The sequence below is a fragment of the Callorhinchus milii genome, unplaced genomic scaffold (genome assembly GCF_018977255.1).
Source record: "Callorhinchus milii isolate IMCB2004 unplaced genomic scaffold, IMCB_Cmil_1.0 Scaffold3, whole genome shotgun sequence".
Classification (NCBI taxonomy): Eukaryota; Metazoa; Chordata; class Chondrichthyes; order Chimaeriformes; family Callorhinchidae; genus Callorhinchus; species Callorhinchus milii.
The window spans coordinates 95,604,506-95,625,245 of record NW_024704744.1 but is presented as its reverse complement, the minus strand read 5'-3'; the positions used below and the strand labels follow the sequence as shown (position 1 = coordinate 95,625,245).

At 40.2% G+C, this 20,740-nt stretch overlaps 1 protein-coding gene across 3 annotated transcripts in view; it reads left to right on the top strand.

Moving 5' to 3' along the window:
- srbd1 (S1 RNA binding domain 1) overlaps positions 1-20,740 on the top strand; it is a 114,591-nt gene that overhangs the window by 32,803 nt on the left and 61,048 nt on the right. For all 3 annotated transcript variants that reach the window (XM_007896861.2, XM_042333473.1, XM_007896860.2), the window contains exons 15-16: positions 829-919; positions 1,693-1,800. In XM_007896861.2, coding sequence (XP_007895052.2) covers positions 829-919; positions 1,693-1,800 — 199 coding nt within the window. The remainder of the gene's footprint in view (positions 1-828; positions 920-1,692; positions 1,801-20,740) is intronic.

Below are 20,740 nucleotides of genomic sequence, written 5' to 3'. Positions count from 1 at the left end.
ATGAAAGATTAGCGATTTACTTCGAGTAACTGGTTACTTTCTGACATTGGATTGGTCCTCCGCCGCTATCATTAGATATTTTCTTTAATCCCTTTTCCAGGACTAAACTGGTGCCTCTCCTTCCATCACTGCTGTACCGGCTAACAGTCCATACCACAGATCCTGCCTGGGACCTTCTTGATCTGTATGACAGCTGTGACGATTTATTAGTTTCTGTTCAGGGATCTGAATTTTAACGGCTTTGAATCTCACTGGTGTTTAATCAACAAATACAGCACTTCATAATAATATTAATAATCCTTCCATTTGATATAGTGCCTTTTTGAGATGCCAAGTAGTATTGAGTGGTTTTGCTTTTAATAAAAGTTGTGAGCATCGCTGAGATCTGAAAGTATTGAATGTAAGGTTGAAAGGAGATCTGTTATTCTTCAGGATTTATAAATTATGGTACTGGGTTAACTGTTTCATTTAAACTATACTCACCATCAGTGATAGATATGGCAGTGTTGGACATGCAGTCCTGTAGCTCAGTGGTTAGAGCATTCGCCTCGCAAGCGAGACCTGGGTTCGATTCCCGGTAGGGCGAAACGTTGGACAAGTTTCCTTACTCCACTGCGACACTTAGCCAAGTAAGGAGTTTTTCAACACTATCTTTGTGATCAAACTGTAGGACAACCATCTTTTATTCACGAATAAAATGCACAAATAATATCCTGAGATAAAAGTATTGGGCTGTTTAGATTTTCTTTATGGTGCTTTTTTTTTTATTCATTCATTGTGATAAAGCGAATTTTTATCCTTTCATTAATCCACATGCTATTGTTCCAGGCCAAATTCTCCATACTGATGTGGTTTACTTACTCGGTTCTGGAGTGCAGCGAGAAGCTGAAAAGATAAGGCGTTTGCTTCATGAATACAGGTATTTTAATAGTTGGGACTTGTATCCTATGTTGCTCAAGCCAAAGTCAGTTTACTTCTGGCACGTCTGAGGAAAGTAATAAGTAAGATACTGGATACAAGATTGAGCAATGAATTTTATAATAATAATAATCCTTGCATTTGTTATAGCGTCTTATCACGTCGTCGAGACGTCTCAAAGCGCTTCCCTGGATATACTGTAAAGTGAATAGACTGGATATTTTATGGGCGAAATGTAGAAGTTCTGTATAATATAGACTGAGAACTCTGATCATGGTGTGGTGTTTGAATGATTGAATTTCTTTGTATGTAAAACCCATCTGAAGAAAAGTGATATGGTGCAATGTTCTTTGAGAGAATTGATCAATTTGCCAATCTTGGTGAGTGGTTCTAGTTCTTTGCCTTTTGGTGCTATCAGTCTTCGTGGTTCAAAATTATTGTGGGGTCAGAGTACATTACACGATCACATGGCACATCGGCATCATGGTATTTTTGGTTTTGATGAGCAAATAATTTCAATAAGAATAAATATATTATGTATGAACCATTTATCATCACTTGATTTAACCACCCTAATGTTTTGGGGAACACTCAGCAAGTCAGGCAGTATCTAGAGTCTGCCTGACCTGCTGATTATTCCCTACGACTTCTCCTTTTTTGTTTTCAGATTTCCAGCATCTGCGGTATTTTGCGTTTTGTTTAATGTTGTTGTGTGTGTCTTTGTGCTACTTTCAACCTAAATACTGTTGGTTTTGTTTTTTCATGCGTTCAAAGCTGCTGGACTGTCGTTATTGGTAATGGAACTGCCTGCAGGGAAACCGAGGCTTTCTTTGCAGACCTGATCAACAGGAAATATTTTGCCCCATTGGACGTCGTGTACTGGTAAGGCTTCTTTTAAATCTTCGCTTCTTTTAAATCTGCTCAAAATCGAGCGACATATCTGCAGCCTCTGGTCTGACGATCTAATAGAAGGGATGACGATGATCTGGGTAAATGTGGACTACGTCCTGAACCTGTGGAACTCTCTACCGTAATCCCTTCGCTTCGCCCCCCCCGCCCCTACCCCTCCCCATATTTGGGTCGTGCCTTCATCTTCGACCGTGCCTACGGTCACCTCCCCCCCTTCACCGACACACCATCGGGCTCCGCCACTGTTAAGTGCTCCGAGTCATCGGCTGACACGACGGGCGCTATATAATTGCAAGTTGTTGTTGCTGTGCTTGCTGGCTCTCGATGCCAATGCTCTCAACAATCACAGGAGGTTCCAGACAGCGCCTAAGCAAGTGTTTTTTCCATCTGATTTTAATGTGGGTCAGACTGAGTGGAGAGGGACCTGCTCTTGCAATGTTAGTAATTAGGATGCGTGTATTTTCGTTTTAATTTTTTTTAAAAACTCACAGCTGACATTAACGGCTCATGGTTTCTGCTTCTGTTGGCTCTGCTCCTTTAAAAGGCTGTGTTAAACAGGCTGCACTGGCTCTGGTCCTTTAACAGGTTATGTTAAACAGCTTAGAGCCAGCATTAGAAGCAGATTGTAGCGTGTAGAGGTCAAAGTACAGAGTGCAGTTGTTTGTTGAGATATTTTAGGAGTAGTAGCGCTCAGAATAGCAGCAAGAGGCACGCACCGTTGGTTTGCAAGGCTGCTTTCAGCAGATTCCCTGAATATCAGACAATCGCATTATCTAATTTAACTACATTGGAAGAAGTACGTATCGTGTGAATAAGATTGGCTTTAGCCAAAATACAATTGGGAAAACTGAACAAATTGCCTCTTTCCTGGGCTGGAAGAGTTTTTGGTTCTTACATGTTCCGTTTTCTCAATACTATATGTCTTTGGAAATCAAGTAAGATGGCGATTTCTACCCATTCAGTTCTTTGGGGGAGTCTGCAGCAGTTATTTTCCAAAGATATTAGTATAACTGGCATTCATGTATGCAAGGATGCCCATATAATTCTTGAAAGGAAAATTCAGAATGCAGTTAATTTTTTTAACTGCTCCCCACCCCCAGTAAAATACAAAGAGGCTCAAATTCCAAATCTTCTGGTGGGAGGCAAAATGTAAAAATGATCCATACAGATGCCAAGCTTTGTGATGTAAAGGAAAACATAAGAAACTAATATTTGTTTTGAATTTACAAATAACATCTGGACCTCATTTGACACTAATCTCTAATGAAAAACAAATATTTCTTACTGTGAATTTAGTGACAGTTCCTTTAGTTTTGTGTGTTCTAGTCCAACATAAATAGCTGCAGAATCTTTTTTATATTTTCTCATAGTTTACTGGATCCTTTCTTATTGACTTAGATTTGGATTGGGCTTCTGTCCAGTGCAAGTTTCATCTAGTCATGAGGCTTTCTGTAACGAATCTTTATCCACTGCCAGAACCAGTAGAGTCCTTGACTGTTTTGTATTAACTTTATTTGTTCAAAGCCAAGGGGTGTAGTATATTAGAACTGAAGCAGATGTTCAGTATGAACATTTGCATTCATTATTTTCATTGGACACACAATTCATGGGTTTCAAACTGGCATGAATCTCTGAGAACGCTCAACTTTAAATGTTGTCAAACACTGGCAACATTTGAATTGCAGAGTTCTGTATAATGTTTTTGCAGCTTTTAGTAAACTTACTCTTATCATGCATCTCTCTTATTTTGATAAGTAGGAAAATAAAATTTTATAATTTTTTGAGTGAATACTATTAAACCTAAACGATTGTGCATTCTTTCTCCCAAGATAAAATGTTGATGTCCCTTAATCCTAGTTCTATTCCTCCAGCATCAACTTCTAGTAGAACTCAAAAACAACTATGGAATCTTCCTTCCCAAATCCCTCCACCTCACTCCCACTGTCCCTCCCCGTTTTCAAAATCCTTCTGCAAACCTACCTCTTTGATCATCCTCCTCTGGTTTCCTCATCGTACCTGTAAAGTCGTTGTCCTACGTGAAAGTGCGTTATTACTGCGAGCTCTTTTTGTTTTTCTAACACCTCAGGGATACTAGATGCGAGCCATTTCCCTCGCAGTTTAAAAAAATTCAATGTGCAAATATCCAGCTTGAACTTTTGCGGAGCCAATTAGCAAGTCCTGACTCGAGGATAATTATTTAAAGCTAGAAACAAAATCAGATTATACAGCGACTCTTTCTGTATGTATGCCTGTTTTCTGACCTCAGATGATAAAGGAAGTGAGCTCCACCTACCTGTGAGCAGCAATAACTATCAGGATTTGGTCCACTTTTGATTTGTGTTTCGCGAAGGTAGGTTTTCCGGATTTGGCAAGCGATGGGCTGCCCTGTTCAGCAGTGCTGTTGATATTATGTTGTGCTGGTTTGCTTGGATCAAACCCAATCCCGTTTACTTTTCATTATTGATGGTTTATGGATTTCGTGGGACCACCTCCCAACGCTCTTAAATAAACTTTTAAGAGGTGTTTCTGTTGGAGAAGCAGCCCCCACGATGCAGTGGATGGACCTGCAGCTTATGAATCAGGAGCTCGCTGGTTTGAATCTGTGCTGTTTGCTTGGACCCGGACAGGACACGCAGAACTGGCTCAACCTTCCCAATCTTCTGCTCCCGATCCCCTACAGCATCCTCTACTGGTTGCGCAAAGTGGTGACAACCAAGTGGGAGAGCTCAGGCTCGTCTGTGACCACCCCAACATTCAAGTGGCCAACCGAGGTTCACACACACAGAATACCGGTTATCTATCTTTGTAGCTTCTAGGAGGAGATGTGCATATTTGGAATTTTATAGTGTTTTATGATGAGCTACTTCTTATAGAAGAAAAACCAGTACATTAGCCAAAGGGAGATAGATGGGTTTCGACACTGCTGGAAGTGAAGACAACAAGGGCAACGTTTGCAGGGGATTAGAAGAGGGGAAAACTATTTGATTGAAACTGAGATAAGGAATAGGATAGTATCAAACAAAGTTGAAATTGAACAAGATAAGCAGAGCTGGAGACCTGATTGGTGGCATTTTTGAAACGTTTAGAGCATAAACATTAGAGAATCTTTACTCCTAGTTTCAGCTATTACTGGTGGAGTTAATTTGGAGACTGATTATACTTAAAATTTGTTTCTCCCACAAAATATACAGTCACTAACAGTTTACAGTGTAGAGCCTGTGAAGTGCGTTGCGTCGTCTCGAAGATGCGATAAGGCGCTATATTAAATGCAAGGATGATTATTATTACATTTTGCTTGTTATATATACTCAGAAACACTGGCACAAATAAATATTGTACCTGCAAATCCTTCACTGTTTTACTAAGCAGACCCATATCTCGTGACAAACGGCCTGAGTTCTAACGCATAAAAAATGGAAACCATAAAATAGCTGAAGTGTCCAGCAATAAAGATGCCTATTTTGGAGTTCGGTTATTTTTGCATTTTGTGCCCCAACAATAAAAGTAAACTGGTTGTGATATTTGGTGTTTGTTTTCACCTGCTGCACCAGTTAAGATTAATGGACTGAGCACAGACAATGGAACCTGAATGGTTCAGTGCTGCAACGAGTGATGATTTTACCCACTGAGCCATCAGCAGAGCGCTAACAATGCTTCTTCATGTGAGCTTTTCCACTGTTGCCTTGGGAGTTCATGTGAAAACCTGACATTTACATCCTAGCACTTTGTTACAAAATAAGAATCTCTCTCGCTCGTGGCTTTCCTGTATCATAGAGTTTGCTATCTGTTGTTTTACTCTGTACTAACTTTGCTCGTTTACGTCTAGTTTGTTTCAATCAAGCTGAATTTAACAATGAGAGCAATAGTGAACAGCAAATATTACATTGCGTTTAACATTTGTAATTGGATAAGTGTTAAAGTGAATAAAGTGAAAGTGACTGATTGGCTAAAAAACCAACTTTCTCTCTCAGTACAAGAAATGCTATTCGATTATTGTCCACACTTTCATCTTGGTCATCCCTTTGTAGTTCCCTTAAATGATAGCTTCTGTCTTCCCTGATAACCCGTTTTATTGCTGGTTTAAATACCTCTTTTCGTTTGACTCCACCTTTGCATTTCTAATGTTACGTTTGCCTTTTTTCCTCTTGCATCACTGCCCGCTCGGTATGTTGGGCAATAACACTTTGCTTCCAGGTTTTTGATAATTGAGCCTCGAGGACACGGACTGTGAAAGCAACAGGTCTGGTTCCAGAAATGAAGTAGTTCAGTGCCACCCATATTATTTACCTGATTGGCACATTGAACTAACCAGTGGCATTCATTTTCTATTCAAGCAGCATTAATCTGTATTTCATCAGGTACCTGCAGTGCTGTAACTTTAGATGTGTCTTTGAGTCTCAGTTTACTCCAGCTTGGCTTTTTCTTGTTAATGTGGCATGAAAGAAGTATGCAAAAGTGAGTCAACATCAAAGGCCCCTTTTTAAAGGGAAACAGTTGACGTGAATCCCTTGCCGTTAAATGTTGTCTGTCAGACGGTTAGGCTGTTTTGCATCTTTTCACAAACTGTTGCTGCTTCCTGCTTTCAAAGAAGGATTTAGTGCAGGTGTTTTTGGAGACTACACCACTTTGAAGGGACATTAAAACGATCAAATGAAGGAAGGGCCTTACCTCCAGTAACACCATATTCAGCCTTAGAATGGAATCACTAGGAATTCAGGAAGAGTATTTGGCAAAGAGATTTTTGTGTGCTGTGTCCTCTTAGTGTGGAAAAAGGACCTTTGTTTCATACACAGGCTTACCCATTTATTATACCCATTTAGTCTATATAAGAAATTAAGGTGATGCACCACTGAAAGCCTGTAGTTTGTTGCTACTAAAAAGGTTAATTTACCCACATGAATATGCTCATCCACTGGAGCGAACTACTCTAAATCTAATTCCTTGCTCTTTTTCCTTAATATGTTCTGTATAAAAGACTTAGGTGAATGTTTGCAATATATACCTGCATCACAGTGCCTCAATCTATTTTCGCAGAAATAGTAAACCACCATTGTATTCTTTTAAAAGAATTAAACCTTGAAAGCAATGGTTTTGTGTGTGTGCGCGTGTGTGTGTGTGTGGTAACTTGTCGCTTTATTTCAAATGTGAAATATCTCATAGAACGTGTTTTTAATCAAGAGCCAAGGTTCGTGTCACTCGCGATCGAGCTGACAGGCTACTGAGGTTTGATTACAATAAAGATGAGGTTGAATGGTTCAAGGTTTAGACCTGCGTGTTTTTTGCCTGAGGCAGCAATCAGAAAGGATGAAATACTTGTATCCTGCACTCTGTCTCGTCAGGTGCTAATCTTGGCATTGAAAGCTTCAGATGAAAAATCTGCGGCTTTAGCTTGGTGCACAGCGTTAATGCTTTAAAGACCTCGGTGGTCCTAAATTAAGATGGAATATATTCCTAAATGTTGGTTGTTTTCCATTTTGAATTGGGCTCTATATTTTTCTTTTGGCAACTGTTTTCAATCTTTTATGCAACGTACACTCGTACTAACCACCTGATTTGGTAGAGTTGAGGTAAAAAGGAACATTCCTGACCATAACCTTTTGTTTGTGTCGGTGTGTGTGCCCCACCCTTATATTTACTACGGTTTATAACAGTCAAGATACTGTTGGCTACTTTTTTTTTGCAGTTGCTACCAGTTGGGGAATACAAAACATTCTTTGGAGAACATCGAAAATCCTGCATCGCAAACGTTCTTTGTAGCATTTGTTCATTTCATTAAATCTTAGTTTGTAGCCAGATTTATTTTTACACAGCACTGCATTTTCTACCAGTTTCCTTTGCATGGGACTGCAGAGAAATATGTGTTAGAAAGCTAAACTGTCCTCCTCTGCTTTTTTATTAAACGCAGAAAATATGGTTTCGTGCAGTGGAGTATTTTGTTGTATTTCACATTGCCTTATCCTTTTCCTGCCCATTCCTTCTTCGTTTCTTTGGCACTTCTGTACAAAATTCTCCTGGTCAAAGGTTTGGAACCAGCTTTGGGACTAATATATAATATTTTAGAATTTTGTTTTACCGTGCGCTCAGTTTTGTTTGTGACCTCACTGCAACAAATTAAATGCAGGATACTTGCGTGAAAAAAAATTCTTTTGCATACAGTTGCATTTTAATTGTGTTTATTATTAATAATAATTAATTAATAATAATAATAATAAACCTTGCATTTGATATAGACGGTTCAAAGCGCCTCATGGAATATAATTGCAAGGTAATTGAAATTGACCATTCGCTGGGCGAATTACGCACAGCCGTGTCTCGTGCAGAATTACAACATGTTGCTTTTGTTTCTTCGTGGTGCCGCCTTGTGACCTGAATCGAGTACTGCAGCATTCTGCTGTTTTATCTTCGAAGTTGCTGAAGCTCCTTCTCGAAGGTGTTGAACTGCATCGACCTGCGTAGGTGTTCGTTCCACCTCACTGAGCTGATATTGAACTCCGCGTCTTGTTCGAGCCCCAACTATCCTTTAACACCTTGCACCTGGGCTCTCGCTGGCTTTGTTTTCCCTCACCTCCGACATTGCCTACCGACGCCACCACTCCTCTCCCAGGCGGCTGAGACTTTCATTCATGCCTTCATCACTTCCCGTCTCGATTATTGCAATGGCTTGCTCAGTGTGCGTCCAGTGTCTTCCGGCGCAAGGTGCAGACCAGTTGGTATTCGGAAGCATGTGTCCTCTCTTGCACACAAGCTCTGTAAGCCCATCGCCTCCATCCTCACAACCTCGCTCAGCTGCACTGGCTCCCCATCTCCCACCGGATCACACTCAAGATTCTCATCACTTTTAAATGCGGCCGTGGCCTCTAATCACCCAACCTCAGCAACCTCCTGCAACCCTACTGTTCCGGCTGCTCCCTCTGCTCAACCAACTTGCAGGCTGCTTCAGCCTCTACCCTACCATCAGTGAGTGCCCCACCCTCAGCCATTTTGCTCCCGTTCTCTGGAACTCCATCCCAGAGAACCTCCACCTTATTTTCCTCCCTCTCTCCCTCCATCTCTGCCTTGAGCACCTATCTCTTCAATTGTTTTTTTACCACCTTTCATTAACCCCTCTATAGAACCTCCACACTGCTCATAACGCTATGAGTTTCCCCAGGACCAATACCCTACCTGCATTAGTATTTTCCATTTTTGTTTTGCTGAATTCAAACCCAGAGCCAAAGGAAATGGTTGGTATTATCCCACTGCACCGTCCAGTCAGTCCCCTTTCGTTTCCCTTGTTATATCTTGACTATTTACACAACTAGCTCTTGCTCACTTACCTACAAATGACCCTACAAGCTGTTAACTTTTTTTTGAGAGGTGTAAAGTAATGAACTTTAATGTGTAATTGCGATCCCGGAAAATCACTAGAGAGGTTTTGGATTGAGAAGGCCCTTCACCCCCATTTATCTTGTTCGTACAGAATATCCAACCTCCCATCATAACATTAGGCTGTTTTTCTCCCCCCCCCTCCTCCTTACTTGAATGTCCTGGCCTCGACCACCCTTCTTAGTAACTTGTTTCCAGTCATTAATTCCTTTGTGGTAAAGAAATACTTCCTGAAATTACCCTTTGCAACCCTAGCCTGCATCCTCTAGTTCTGCTATTTCGGTGCAAGCAAGTGTATTGTTCTGAGTTTACTTTCTAGATTTAAACTCTTCTTTACCTCTTGTATACAAGGTCACCTCTGAAACACCTCTTTTTCAGACTGAAGAGCTCCAGCTTGTCAAATCGAGCTCACCGCTAGCTCATTCCTCCAGCATTCTTGTTGCTCTCCTCTGCACCGCCTCTGGGGCATAGGTCCTTATGTTGCTGTAACCAGAACTGTACGTATCACTCTAGGTGTAAACTGATCAAAGCACTTTACAGCATGAGAATGACTTCAGGACTTGTGTGTTCGAATTGGCAATGTAGCCTTGCATTCTGTTTGCCTCATTTATTCCTGCCTCACACTGTTTTGACATGGCAAGCGATGAGTCAGCCAACACACCTGGATCTTTTTAAGCCTCTCCCTTGGCAATTTCACTCCTATCCACGGAGTCCACTTGCCTTCTATTTTTACTTCCTATATGCCGTGTCTTGCATTTATTTCTATTGAACAAGTTGTCACAACTCGAGCACGTTTGCAGTAAAATTATACAATGGAACAGGAAAGACGTGTACCAATTATTTTAATGGTACGATATTTCTAAATTGCTCTAGTATCTGATACAGATTTCTCCCTTCACAGCAGTGAGGTCTTTATGGGAGAGATGGTAACTTTTACTCTTCCTGCTTATCGGTCCTGTTCGATTGGATAGCATTTTTATTCGGCAGGACTGATTTCCACAGTTTTACTTTATACCTGACTTCACTTCCTTTATCATAGGAAAATACAAAATTACATTTGTATTGCGCTCTTTTATTTTGGGGGGGACGTCCCTAGGCGCTGGACAGTCAGGGATTTTATTAAATGCTTGATAATGGTTAAAAAAAATCACAGTATTAAGCTACACTTTTTCCCCTTTCAAAACTAAGACGTGATTTCACTGAATTTAATAATACTTGCATTTGATATCTTATCGAAATGCCTTAGAGCACTCAAAAAACAGTTTTTGTGTAAAGTGTAAAGACTTAAATTAATAGAAAAATGAGTATTTGTAAAGAACTGGCTTGCATTACATGTTGGAGATCTACAAATGCACTAGTTGATGACTTTTTAGTTTTTGTACGGGATACAAATTTAAAATTCCTCTTGCATTCGTTGCAACTTGTGGCGCAGTATACTCAAGGAAAGGTCAAGTGGAACACGAAAAACCCCAAACAAGTGAATTGTTTTTCTTCTTCTACTTTCATGGTCTGCTGTTTTAATTCAACTTATTTTTCTAAGAAAAAGTTCAAAGCCCCAAAGCAACTAGTTACTCACAAAGCTCCCAGTTCCCCCGAGACACTCGAAATACTGATGTGGCAAATAGCATTTGATTGTAAAGATGATCCAATTTTCATTTAAAAGCAATATGCTCCAGTAAAGGATGGCCATGTTTTTACTTTACAAATGTTCCGAATGCTACAGTGAATTGGGAGTATAAACTGACAGCCAGCGGTAAGGCAGAAGAATCCTATAATAATAATCCTTGCATTTGATATAGCGCCTTATCACATTGGAGACGTCTCATAGCACTTCATAGAATATACTGAAAAGTGAATTGACTGTATATTTTGTGGGCGAAATGCAGCAGCCAGTTGCACACAGCAGTGACCCACAAACAGTCGTGGATTGAGTGACCATATAATTATTATTTTTTTGGAAGGGATTATTACGCCTGGAAAAATGACCCGCCAATCAACTAACAAATTAACGATGGATGGGAATGTACAAGACTGGATAGACCATTGTGTCTATCTGCCTGTATTGGTGTGCAATAGAGCACAGTGATTTCTCAGTGCAAGGACTGTTATCAGTGAAGGTTAATTCACTTCTTAAATGAAAGATTTTTGAGATCGTACTTGAGTTTGTTTGTTTGTAGATTAAGACTCAGGTTATGCAGTTAAGAAATCCACCCTCACTCTATAATGATAAGCATTTAATTTATAGTAAGATCTGTGTAAATTGAAGTTAATATTGATGTTGGACATGTCTAATTTCTACAGGATCACATTTATGTACTGAAGCTTGATGTAAATATCTTCTGGAGCTGCCGTTTATATTCTAAAAGCAGTGTCACGAAAATTGTAACCCAAGATATTGTCTGACTTAACTTTTGTGGGGTTGGGGGCAACCACCACTGTTTTTAATATTGGTATTCACAGAAAAAACATTTCAGTCAATGTTGATCTCACTTGTGCCTCTGACTATGTGATGGCTTAATCCAATGGGAGCCAACCTTTATGGTTGACGAGAGTTAATTTAATGAGAGTTAATTTAATTGAAATGGGCAAGCTGTCGAACATCCCTGGTAACCAGGACCTCTTATCAGAACAGGTTTCTCGTTTCAACACTTCTATCTTCACAGAAAGGCTGCTGTGCAGGGAACAAACCAAACACAAGGAGACACTTCCCATTACTTTTCCCTTTACTTCTGCTTGTTGCCTCTTACATCATCAGCATCATAATAATAATCCTTGCGTTTGATGTATCACGTCTTTGAGACATCTCAAAGCGCTTCACAGAATGTGCCGTAAAGTGAATTGGCTGTATATTTTGTGGGCGAAATATAGTTGACATTGGAGAATTCCAGATGAGAACTGATAATTGTATGGCTGGTAACACATAGGCTTTTAGTGTGAAGACAGAAGTGTTGAAACAAGAAAACTGTTATGACAAAAGGTGCTGGATGCCAGGGACTTTTGATAGGGTGCACACTTCAATTAGATTAACTCTCGTATAAAGGGAGCTTTGATGATACTTTCATCAGTTTTGCCAACAGTTAGAAGAGAAAGATACAGACAACAAAGGTCCTTTAGCTTTTCATATAAAACTGTTCTCAAATTAGCATAAACGTACCTAGTGTGCTGGGGGGTGGAGGGTTAAGTTCATATGTGAATTCCGAAGAATCGGAGCGTATCTTTTGGTAGCTTCTCATCCGCACCAGTGGAAGATCCATTTTTTTGATGCAATGTTTTTGACGTGAACTTGACAGAAAATGTTTTGCGGAATAAGTCTGAGCATTAGGTCTGTGGCTCTGGTGTTTCTGTTGCTGGACGTTCACATGGTTCTGACTGTGCTCTTGCTCGCGTTACGTATTCGGGAAGCGCGGTGAGCCGAAAAAAACAAATACCATTCCAAAACCGCCCTTCTGATTTGGTTTGACACACTGTTCGTTTCCGTCACCTGTGCATTTTAATACTGGTGTTAAACCCAACAATTTGCCCCGCAAGCATCTTTCTCTTCCTGTCTTCATCTCTCCACCCTCCCAGCCCCCCTCCCACCCCCCATTAAAACATTTAGACTTAAAAATAATTTGATTGTGACATTTTCAGTGCAAAATGCTTACTGCTGGTGTAGAAAACTCTTGACAGAGCAGGCTTTTCAGAGTCTGGTAAGATTAACAACACGGGTCCATGCAAGCAGCCTTCACCTCAAGGCTTCAAAGGTGCCATACTTTGTCTCTGCTTCTTGTTGGTGACTTTGAATGTGCATTTCTCCTGGGGATGAATCTACAGCACCAGCTTTGTTCTGATAATAACATCTGGCACCAGATTGATGTAACAGATTATGAGGTTTGCTCTTTTCAGATATGCACTCCTACAGCAGCTACAGTGCAGCCCTGACATTGCCACACGCTGATGTCTGTTCTTGTGCCTTCTAGCTGCACGTGTGAAGTTAAACCTTTTTGACACCTGCCATTTGGACCCTTTTCTCAACAAAAAATGTCATCAGTTTCAGACAAGATGAAGACAGAAATCTGATCGTTCAGTCCTTGACGGATGTTCTGAGGACTAGGCTCACAGATGAATGAATGCACTCATTGTGGTGTCATAGATGTGTGTTGTATTAGTGAGGAAAAGGTTAGAAAGTTGTGTGTCTACATTCAGATTGTATTAATGTACATTTACGGTGGACATGACAACAAACGGTTACTAGTCCTTCTTTTAAAAAAAATAAGGACATAAATATTTGATTACAGTCATTTTCAAATAACGCTGCTGTACTTGTCATTAATAAGTTTGGTGTTCTTTTAAATTGTGTCCATATTGGCACTATAACCTTAGGCAATATTCTACATTGGTACAACTTTGTTCCTCATGCGGTTTGTTAAGGTTAGGTACAGCCAAACTCCTCAGAACAAAAAAGGTTTAATAATAATTATCTATAAGGCTTTGCAGAACCTAGGAAAGTGGAATGGGAGAATTGAATCATTTTTTCTTTTCTATTGCTTCCAGCGGGTAGAAGACAGCGACTTGCATTGTATAGCTCCCTTCATGTGGGTTAGCGTCCAGGAGCGCTCGACAGTGGCAGAGTCTGACACTGAGCCAGGGGGTGGCCGTAAGCACGATCAAACAGGAAGGGCTTTAGGCAGGATTTGAAAGTGGGGACGAAGGGGGCAAAGCGGAGGGATTGAAGGAGAGAGTTCCAGAGTTTCAGGGCAAGAAAAACATAAGGCAGCTGTTCATAGAAATAAAGTTTCAGGTGTGACTAACTTTTTTTAATATAACAATTCTTCACTGAGGGTCACATAAGGTGGTTAACCTCAAGAATTGGTCATAAAATTCAGTCGCAGCTAAAAAGTTGCTTGCTGTCTTAATTTTATTTTCTACGTTCTACTTGAACAAAAAAATGTGAAGTGTAGCATGAAAGCGAATGGTACTAATGTTTGCTGCAGAAAAGTAAACCTTTCCGATTAGGCACTGACGTTTCTCTCCCACCCTCACTATCTAATCGTGAAACATTTTATTGGTGTGTTTAAGTAATGAATCCATTCAGTAGGCCGCTCAGTTTTTCTCGATTGCAGAGGTCCCCAGCTCTGACCTGTCCTGGAGACTTCCTGGATTTCTTCTAGCCTCCCTATTGCAGTCTTGCCCGAGACGAGCAAATTCTGCACAGACCAGGATTCAAACTGGCAAGCTCCCAGGCCATGAGCTGCAGCTTTAACCACTACATCATTGGGACTGTCTCTATAGACTGTTCCTTTTAATCCTCTTCACCTCTCTTGCCGGATTGCCTCATCTTGGGCAGCCAAAATGACTTGCTGTCTTTTTTGTTGCCCAGTACTGTTGCTCACCAAATAGTATTCCTTGGCGACTGCAGTGATCAGGACAATAATAGTTGCGAGATTTAGGAGTGGTAACGATTCACAAATAGTGAGGATCAACCAGTCCCGTCCAAAATTTCTATCCAGAAGTAATTCAGCTATGATAATGCATGAGAGTGAGGAAATAAGTATATTTTGGAAACACAGTCTTTCAGTACTCCTATTAATTGCCTTTGTACTGTGAGAATATGACATAACTTGCCTACATCTGGATAAATATAGGATTTGCCTCTATTATGGTAACCTTCCCATTTCTACGCAAACATCTGGCAGACAATACTCTGTTTCAGAGCTCAATATACGGGCTGGGCTGACCTGGGGAATAATGAACGCAAGCACATGCAGCGTTGCCGTTTACCATATGATTCGGTGTGGAGGGAAGCTTGTCACTGCAATGGTTGAATCTGAGACGGAACACTGCCTTTCGATTTAATTATTGAATTGAAGTTCTTTTCTGAAAGTAGTTGGAACATCTATTAATGCTTAGCCATTTCATTACTGTACTTTAACTGTCCATGTCCGTATCGTACTGAAGAGGTAATGGTTTGGCTGAGCCACGATCCAGCTTCTGCATTTCCACAACGCTGCTTTCTATATCGTACAGCTGCCCCATTTATGTTACTGGTCACATCAACCACAAGATTGCTTGGTGTGTTCCTTTGACCCCCCCCCAACGCATGTTATCTGGAAGCACTGTGTAGTTTTAAAGCTGTGCAAAGCATGCACGCTGTAGGCGTTTGAAAGTATTGGTTTGTTTTTATTTCCAAGGGCTTATAAGAATGGCTGGAAGCCGTGTGTCTGATGAAGAAAGTAGTAAGGATGGAGTTTCATTCACAGAAAAGGAAAAAATGACGTCGCTTATGAATGACGCTACATTTTATCAGCTTTTGTATTTGGTTCAAATTGATTTGCAGTTTGATCAATTGTCTTATGCGAGCCGACAAAACTTGGTCTGTATTTGTCATAAGGACTAGGTTCAGACAGACTAGACTGTCCTTGTTATCGTTGAGAAGTGGCCGAATGCTGTGTAGCATATGCTTAATAATTGACAATAGCGCTCGTAGTAAATTTACCTACAACTTGTCGCTACACTTAGCAGTAAATCCTATGAAGTACTTTAATTTCAACAGCATGACGAGGTGCTATATCAAATGCAAGGATTATTAACAGGGTGTTGTTATCAAGTATAAATAACTGAGAGAATGTAGTTAATCCTTTATGAAATCTAGTGTGAATGGATGAGCTGCTGACACGATCGGTGTGTTATAAATTACCAGATGGTGTTTAAGGGCTGTGCAGTGATTTGAAATCGAGGACCATGGAGACTGCAGTTTTTGCTCGATACTTATTTTTAGATTGTTTTTTAGATTTCAATTATGCCGCCCATTTCACTGGAACGTATGTGTGTGCAATGAATCTTGCAGAGTAAAATCAGATTTTTATTTTGCTGTTGTTGCTAACAGAGTAGTCATTTGCACTGGCTGACCATTCCTAATATTGTACGATTAGTTTTGTGGTAATAAGCCAAAGCTTCAGCTAATGTGATTGCACATGGCAATAGTTTATTTGCCGTGCAAATAGTGATATTTTCAGTAGCACGTACCTGGTTCTACATAAGGCTTGTCCAACTTGTATAATTATTATTATTTTATTGGAATTACTTTCTGACAAATCGTTAGACTGGTAAGTGTATGACTACCTATTTATGACATTTATTTAGAGAAAGTCTTGGCTTGAGAGATTAATGCTATATTGGCAAACCAGTCCGAAGTAAACAGTTCTTTGTTTGGAAATTATTGTTCCATTGTTGCTCTGACAAAAATGTTCAGAATCTTTTCTACTTCTGACCAGACATATATAGTGTGTCAGTACAGTATTTCTTAAATTTCCAGACCAGATGTAAAATCATTCCTGTCTGTCTGCTGGATTGATATTTGCCCTATTGCATTGAAGGTGAGAAACCCTTGAACAGGGAGAGAATTGGGAACGCAAATAAAACGCCTGCATTCCATCGTCTCTTGGTTAAGCACACGCTCGGGATATTAACTGTTCACTTGAGAGGACAATGTGTAGCAATGCTGCAGACTCCATCGTGACTACGGAGTAACATTTTACAACAAAACGATTTGCCTGCGATATGACTTAAGGGAGTTCAGCGCACAACTGAGAAGGCAATGATGGGACTTTATTGCATGTGTCATTTTGAGGAGGAAAGCCTTTTGTTGTTTTTTTTTCATAAGAAGCGCTCGTAGAAACATTGAAATTTTAGCACAGGAAGAGGTCAAGTCAATCTACTGGAAATGCAGTTATCTGCCATTCCACTATAGGCCTCCACGCCATCCGCGTATTATACAGAGTGATCAAAATGCCGTGATATCTACCCCGTTATCTTAAAAAAAGTCATAATTTCTTTAAGTCTTATTAGACATTGTAATCTTACCATGACTTTTTGGTCACTTTTTGGTGCAAGAGTTGTTGCAATGTGTTTCCAGGTAAAAAAAAAAAAATCATTGATGAGAGATCAGTGAAATCTTTGTGCTTTTACAGTGAAGAGACTCTGGCTGGAGAATGTTTGGGTCAATAGGATCTTTGACAATACAAGACTGGCTATTATTCGGCAGTAACACTGGTATTGTGGCAACAAGGCAATTAACCTGTTTTTAGAAACCACTGCATACGTTCTTTTCGTCCACAAAACATGCAGTCGATTCACTTTACATACAGTATATCCTGCAAAGTGCTTTGAGGCGTCCAGAAGACGTGATAAGGAGCTATATCAAAATGAAAGGATTACCAAACACTCTAAAGTGACAGGCGGATCTTTCTACACTGGAGTTCTCACAGAATCGTGGTAAAACTGAGGGTCTGCGTTGATCCCAGAGCTGGTTCCTGGCCCAAAAGTCTCTGGTTGCCAGCAGCACGTTTGAAGCCCTCTCTCTGGAGCTCAGAAGTGGTTATAACGTGGAGAAAAACAAATCCATTACAAGGGGAGAAGTTGCAATGTGTTGGGGAGAAGATGATTTTAAAAAATCTATTACCGGTACGTTTCTTCTCTCTCTTTCTTTCTCTCTCTCTCTCTCTCTCTCTCTCTCTCGCTGCACAATATCTGCAGGTCTTCATGATCTGCCAATTCTGAGAGAAGGGGAAACTTTTTTTTTCTGAGTTCCAGAATAGATTCAAAGGATTCAGTAGTATTGCAAGTTGTCGTATTCCCACTTTTGCTGGGTCTCAAATATAAGTTACAACTAGCGCGTGTCAGAATGGGCTTAGATGGCTAAGAAAATACAGCAATGTACTTGCCAGCTCCTTAGGGCATCCTCCCGACGTGAAAGGCGCTATACAAATGTAATTTTGTTGTTGTTGTAGTTCACATTTCATGCCCCGATTATTACCGCTTTTTGATCAGTAACATCACAATAAATAAAAACTGTCTTGTATAGTGGGCAGCTTACTATGTTACACCATGCAGTTCATACAATTTACTTTTATGTAGTGCCTTTCTGGAGTTGTCTGGTTTCAGAGCTGGCCTAAACATATAGATTTCTGTAACCTGATACGAAAACTGTTTATGTGTAAATCAAGTGTAATTTTGGTTCTTCCACCTGATGGTAATTTTTTTTGTATGTATTTTTCCCCTCAATAAATTGGAATGAGATGTGCTATGAAACTAGAGCGTGTTTCAGTCCTGCTGCGAACTTTTATTACGTTGAATAGTTTTATATTAATAAAATCTAAAATTAATAAAATTTTAATAAAAAAGGCCTTCCGTGGTTTATTGGGTAAATATGTTGTTGGATGTACCACTAAGCCATCCAGGCCAGTAGGTCAGAAGTTTGAACTTGACTAACTCGCCACCCACTAATTTCAGATTAAATGGCAATGGAAAAATGTGCTTGGACTGAGGTATCTCAGGACTATGGGGAGGAAAGGTCAGACCTGGGCTTCTGCTTGTGATTAATCTCCAGTGATTCCAGCTGGGCGGAAGTGTGTGGATGACTGACGTGGATCAGACTGGGCTCGACCATCATATTGCTCACAATTCAATAACCTGCTGGTCTTGCACTCTATTCAGCCTCCACATGAGGAAAACTGCTTGCGTTGCTATCTGTGGAATTGTACCCCATCATCATCATTCACCACCTTCAAGTAGTCGAGGGGGGGAAGCCAAGAAAAAATAAGTTTAAAACTCCAGGGATGACTGAGTGTGGTGGGGCTCTGTGCTTAGAATTCCTTTGAGGTTTGTAATGGCTGGAACCCCTTTAAATGCCCCTCGCCAGCTTTACATGGATTATCTGGTGAATTAGGTGATTATTTGGTCGTCAAATGTAATTCATACAAGGTTATGTTGGAGAGAAGTATTTGCATTTCTACTTATTGTCCAATTTGCTGTGTTTCTCTGAAAATTGGAGCATTTTAAAACGTGTTTGTTATGTACTTGTCAATTAAGCGTTTGTAGTTTTGAAAAGTGTAAAGAGAGGCTGTTCTACTCTTATGCAATTGCAATACAACCTTACTGAATATTCCCAGAAGCAGATACTTGATGCTGGCGATGATTCTGCTCAGTGTAAGAGTTGTGTGTCATTTGTGTGTTCGCGTATAAGGGAGGGGAGTTGACTTGGTCTCCAGTGTGACTGGATCTAGCACTGGAATTATGAACTTAGCTGTTCTGTGATTAAGAGCAAATATTTTTGTGCCAGTGGAGTTCTATCATCACCAATGTGTTCTTGATCAGGAAGCATCTGTTTTGCATTGTAATTTGCCAAGAGTTTCTGTCACCGCACTTTCAGGGCAGACACCAGAAGCTATATCCCTGATTCAACGTACCGGCAAATAAACCTTCCAGGTGTCTTTGTGGTGCTGACCACAATGGCTGATGGCAGGTGGCTGGTCTGACGAGTTTGGCTAACAAAAGGCCCATTTACACAGAATTCTCCATTACAGATACAGCACCAGAGTGAATTAGTATAATTCTGGCACTATCTTACTTCCATGGTCGCCTGAAACGTAATGCACTAAAAAATTGGACAAGTGTGTGGCGGTGGGGGAGGAAAAGAGAGAGGGAAAGGAATTGGGTAAGAACTTGCCTGGGTAATCACCAAGATGAACTGTGTAGTATATCTGTTAAAATCAAATTTGAATTAAATCTTCAAAAAAAGTTTAATGTACATTAAAAATGTATTTATTGGAGTGATAATAATTTGATATAGCGCCTTATCACGTCTTTGAGACGTCTCAAAGTGCATTCATAGGATACACTGTAAACTGAACTGACTGTATATTTTGCGGGCGAAACGCGGGTGAGATTGCGATTTAGATTGGGAACGGGATTGCAAACCATCAAAATTCGACCACCTTTAAATAAATCTTTTACCCGGATTGTTAAATTTCACTGTTCGTTTAGCCCCACAAACAGTCGCGAAGCGAACGATCAGTGTGAATGGTATTTTTGAAAGCTGCCGGAAAAAAAAACGAAAAGCTGTTCGTTATTTCCCAGTCACCAAAACTTTTGCGTTGCTTCGGTAACGTCAGAAGAAATATATATATATAAAATACAAGGAGAGTTACTGATTGATGATTCGGTCGATTCACGTACGGAGAGCGAAACCGGCCACTTTTACAAACTTCCTCTAGGTGGCGATCGCGTTACAGTTATATGGAAATAAAATCGGTTTTACCGTTAAAATAACTGCAGCGTTTTAAAGTGGTGACTTTATCCTGGTTTCTTCTCAATTCGCAGAATAGTCAATAGCAGATGTAGCGAAGATATTGCGCTCCTGCTGCACTCATGTTTCCTTTGATTTACCCAAAGGGCCCAACAGAGTGGTGAAATATTTAAGTGCACAAGGTGGTTGCTATTGGAACTAGATAAATGATCTGAGGACAGATGTATTCAAACTGTAACCTTTTCATTCTTTGTATTTGCTGCAAAGGGCAAAATACCTTTTTACGGATCTAAACCGAATCAACACTTTCTCTCTCTCTCTCTCTCTCTCTCTCTCTCTCTCTCCAAATGGTTTTCCTCCACGTTAGTTAAGAGTGGAGCATAAGACAGCCAAAGTAAGTAACATTTCTGACTAAATGTTGCTGGGGTTTGGCCTATTTATTCTTAATAATAACAATAATAATAATAATCCTTGCGTTTGATA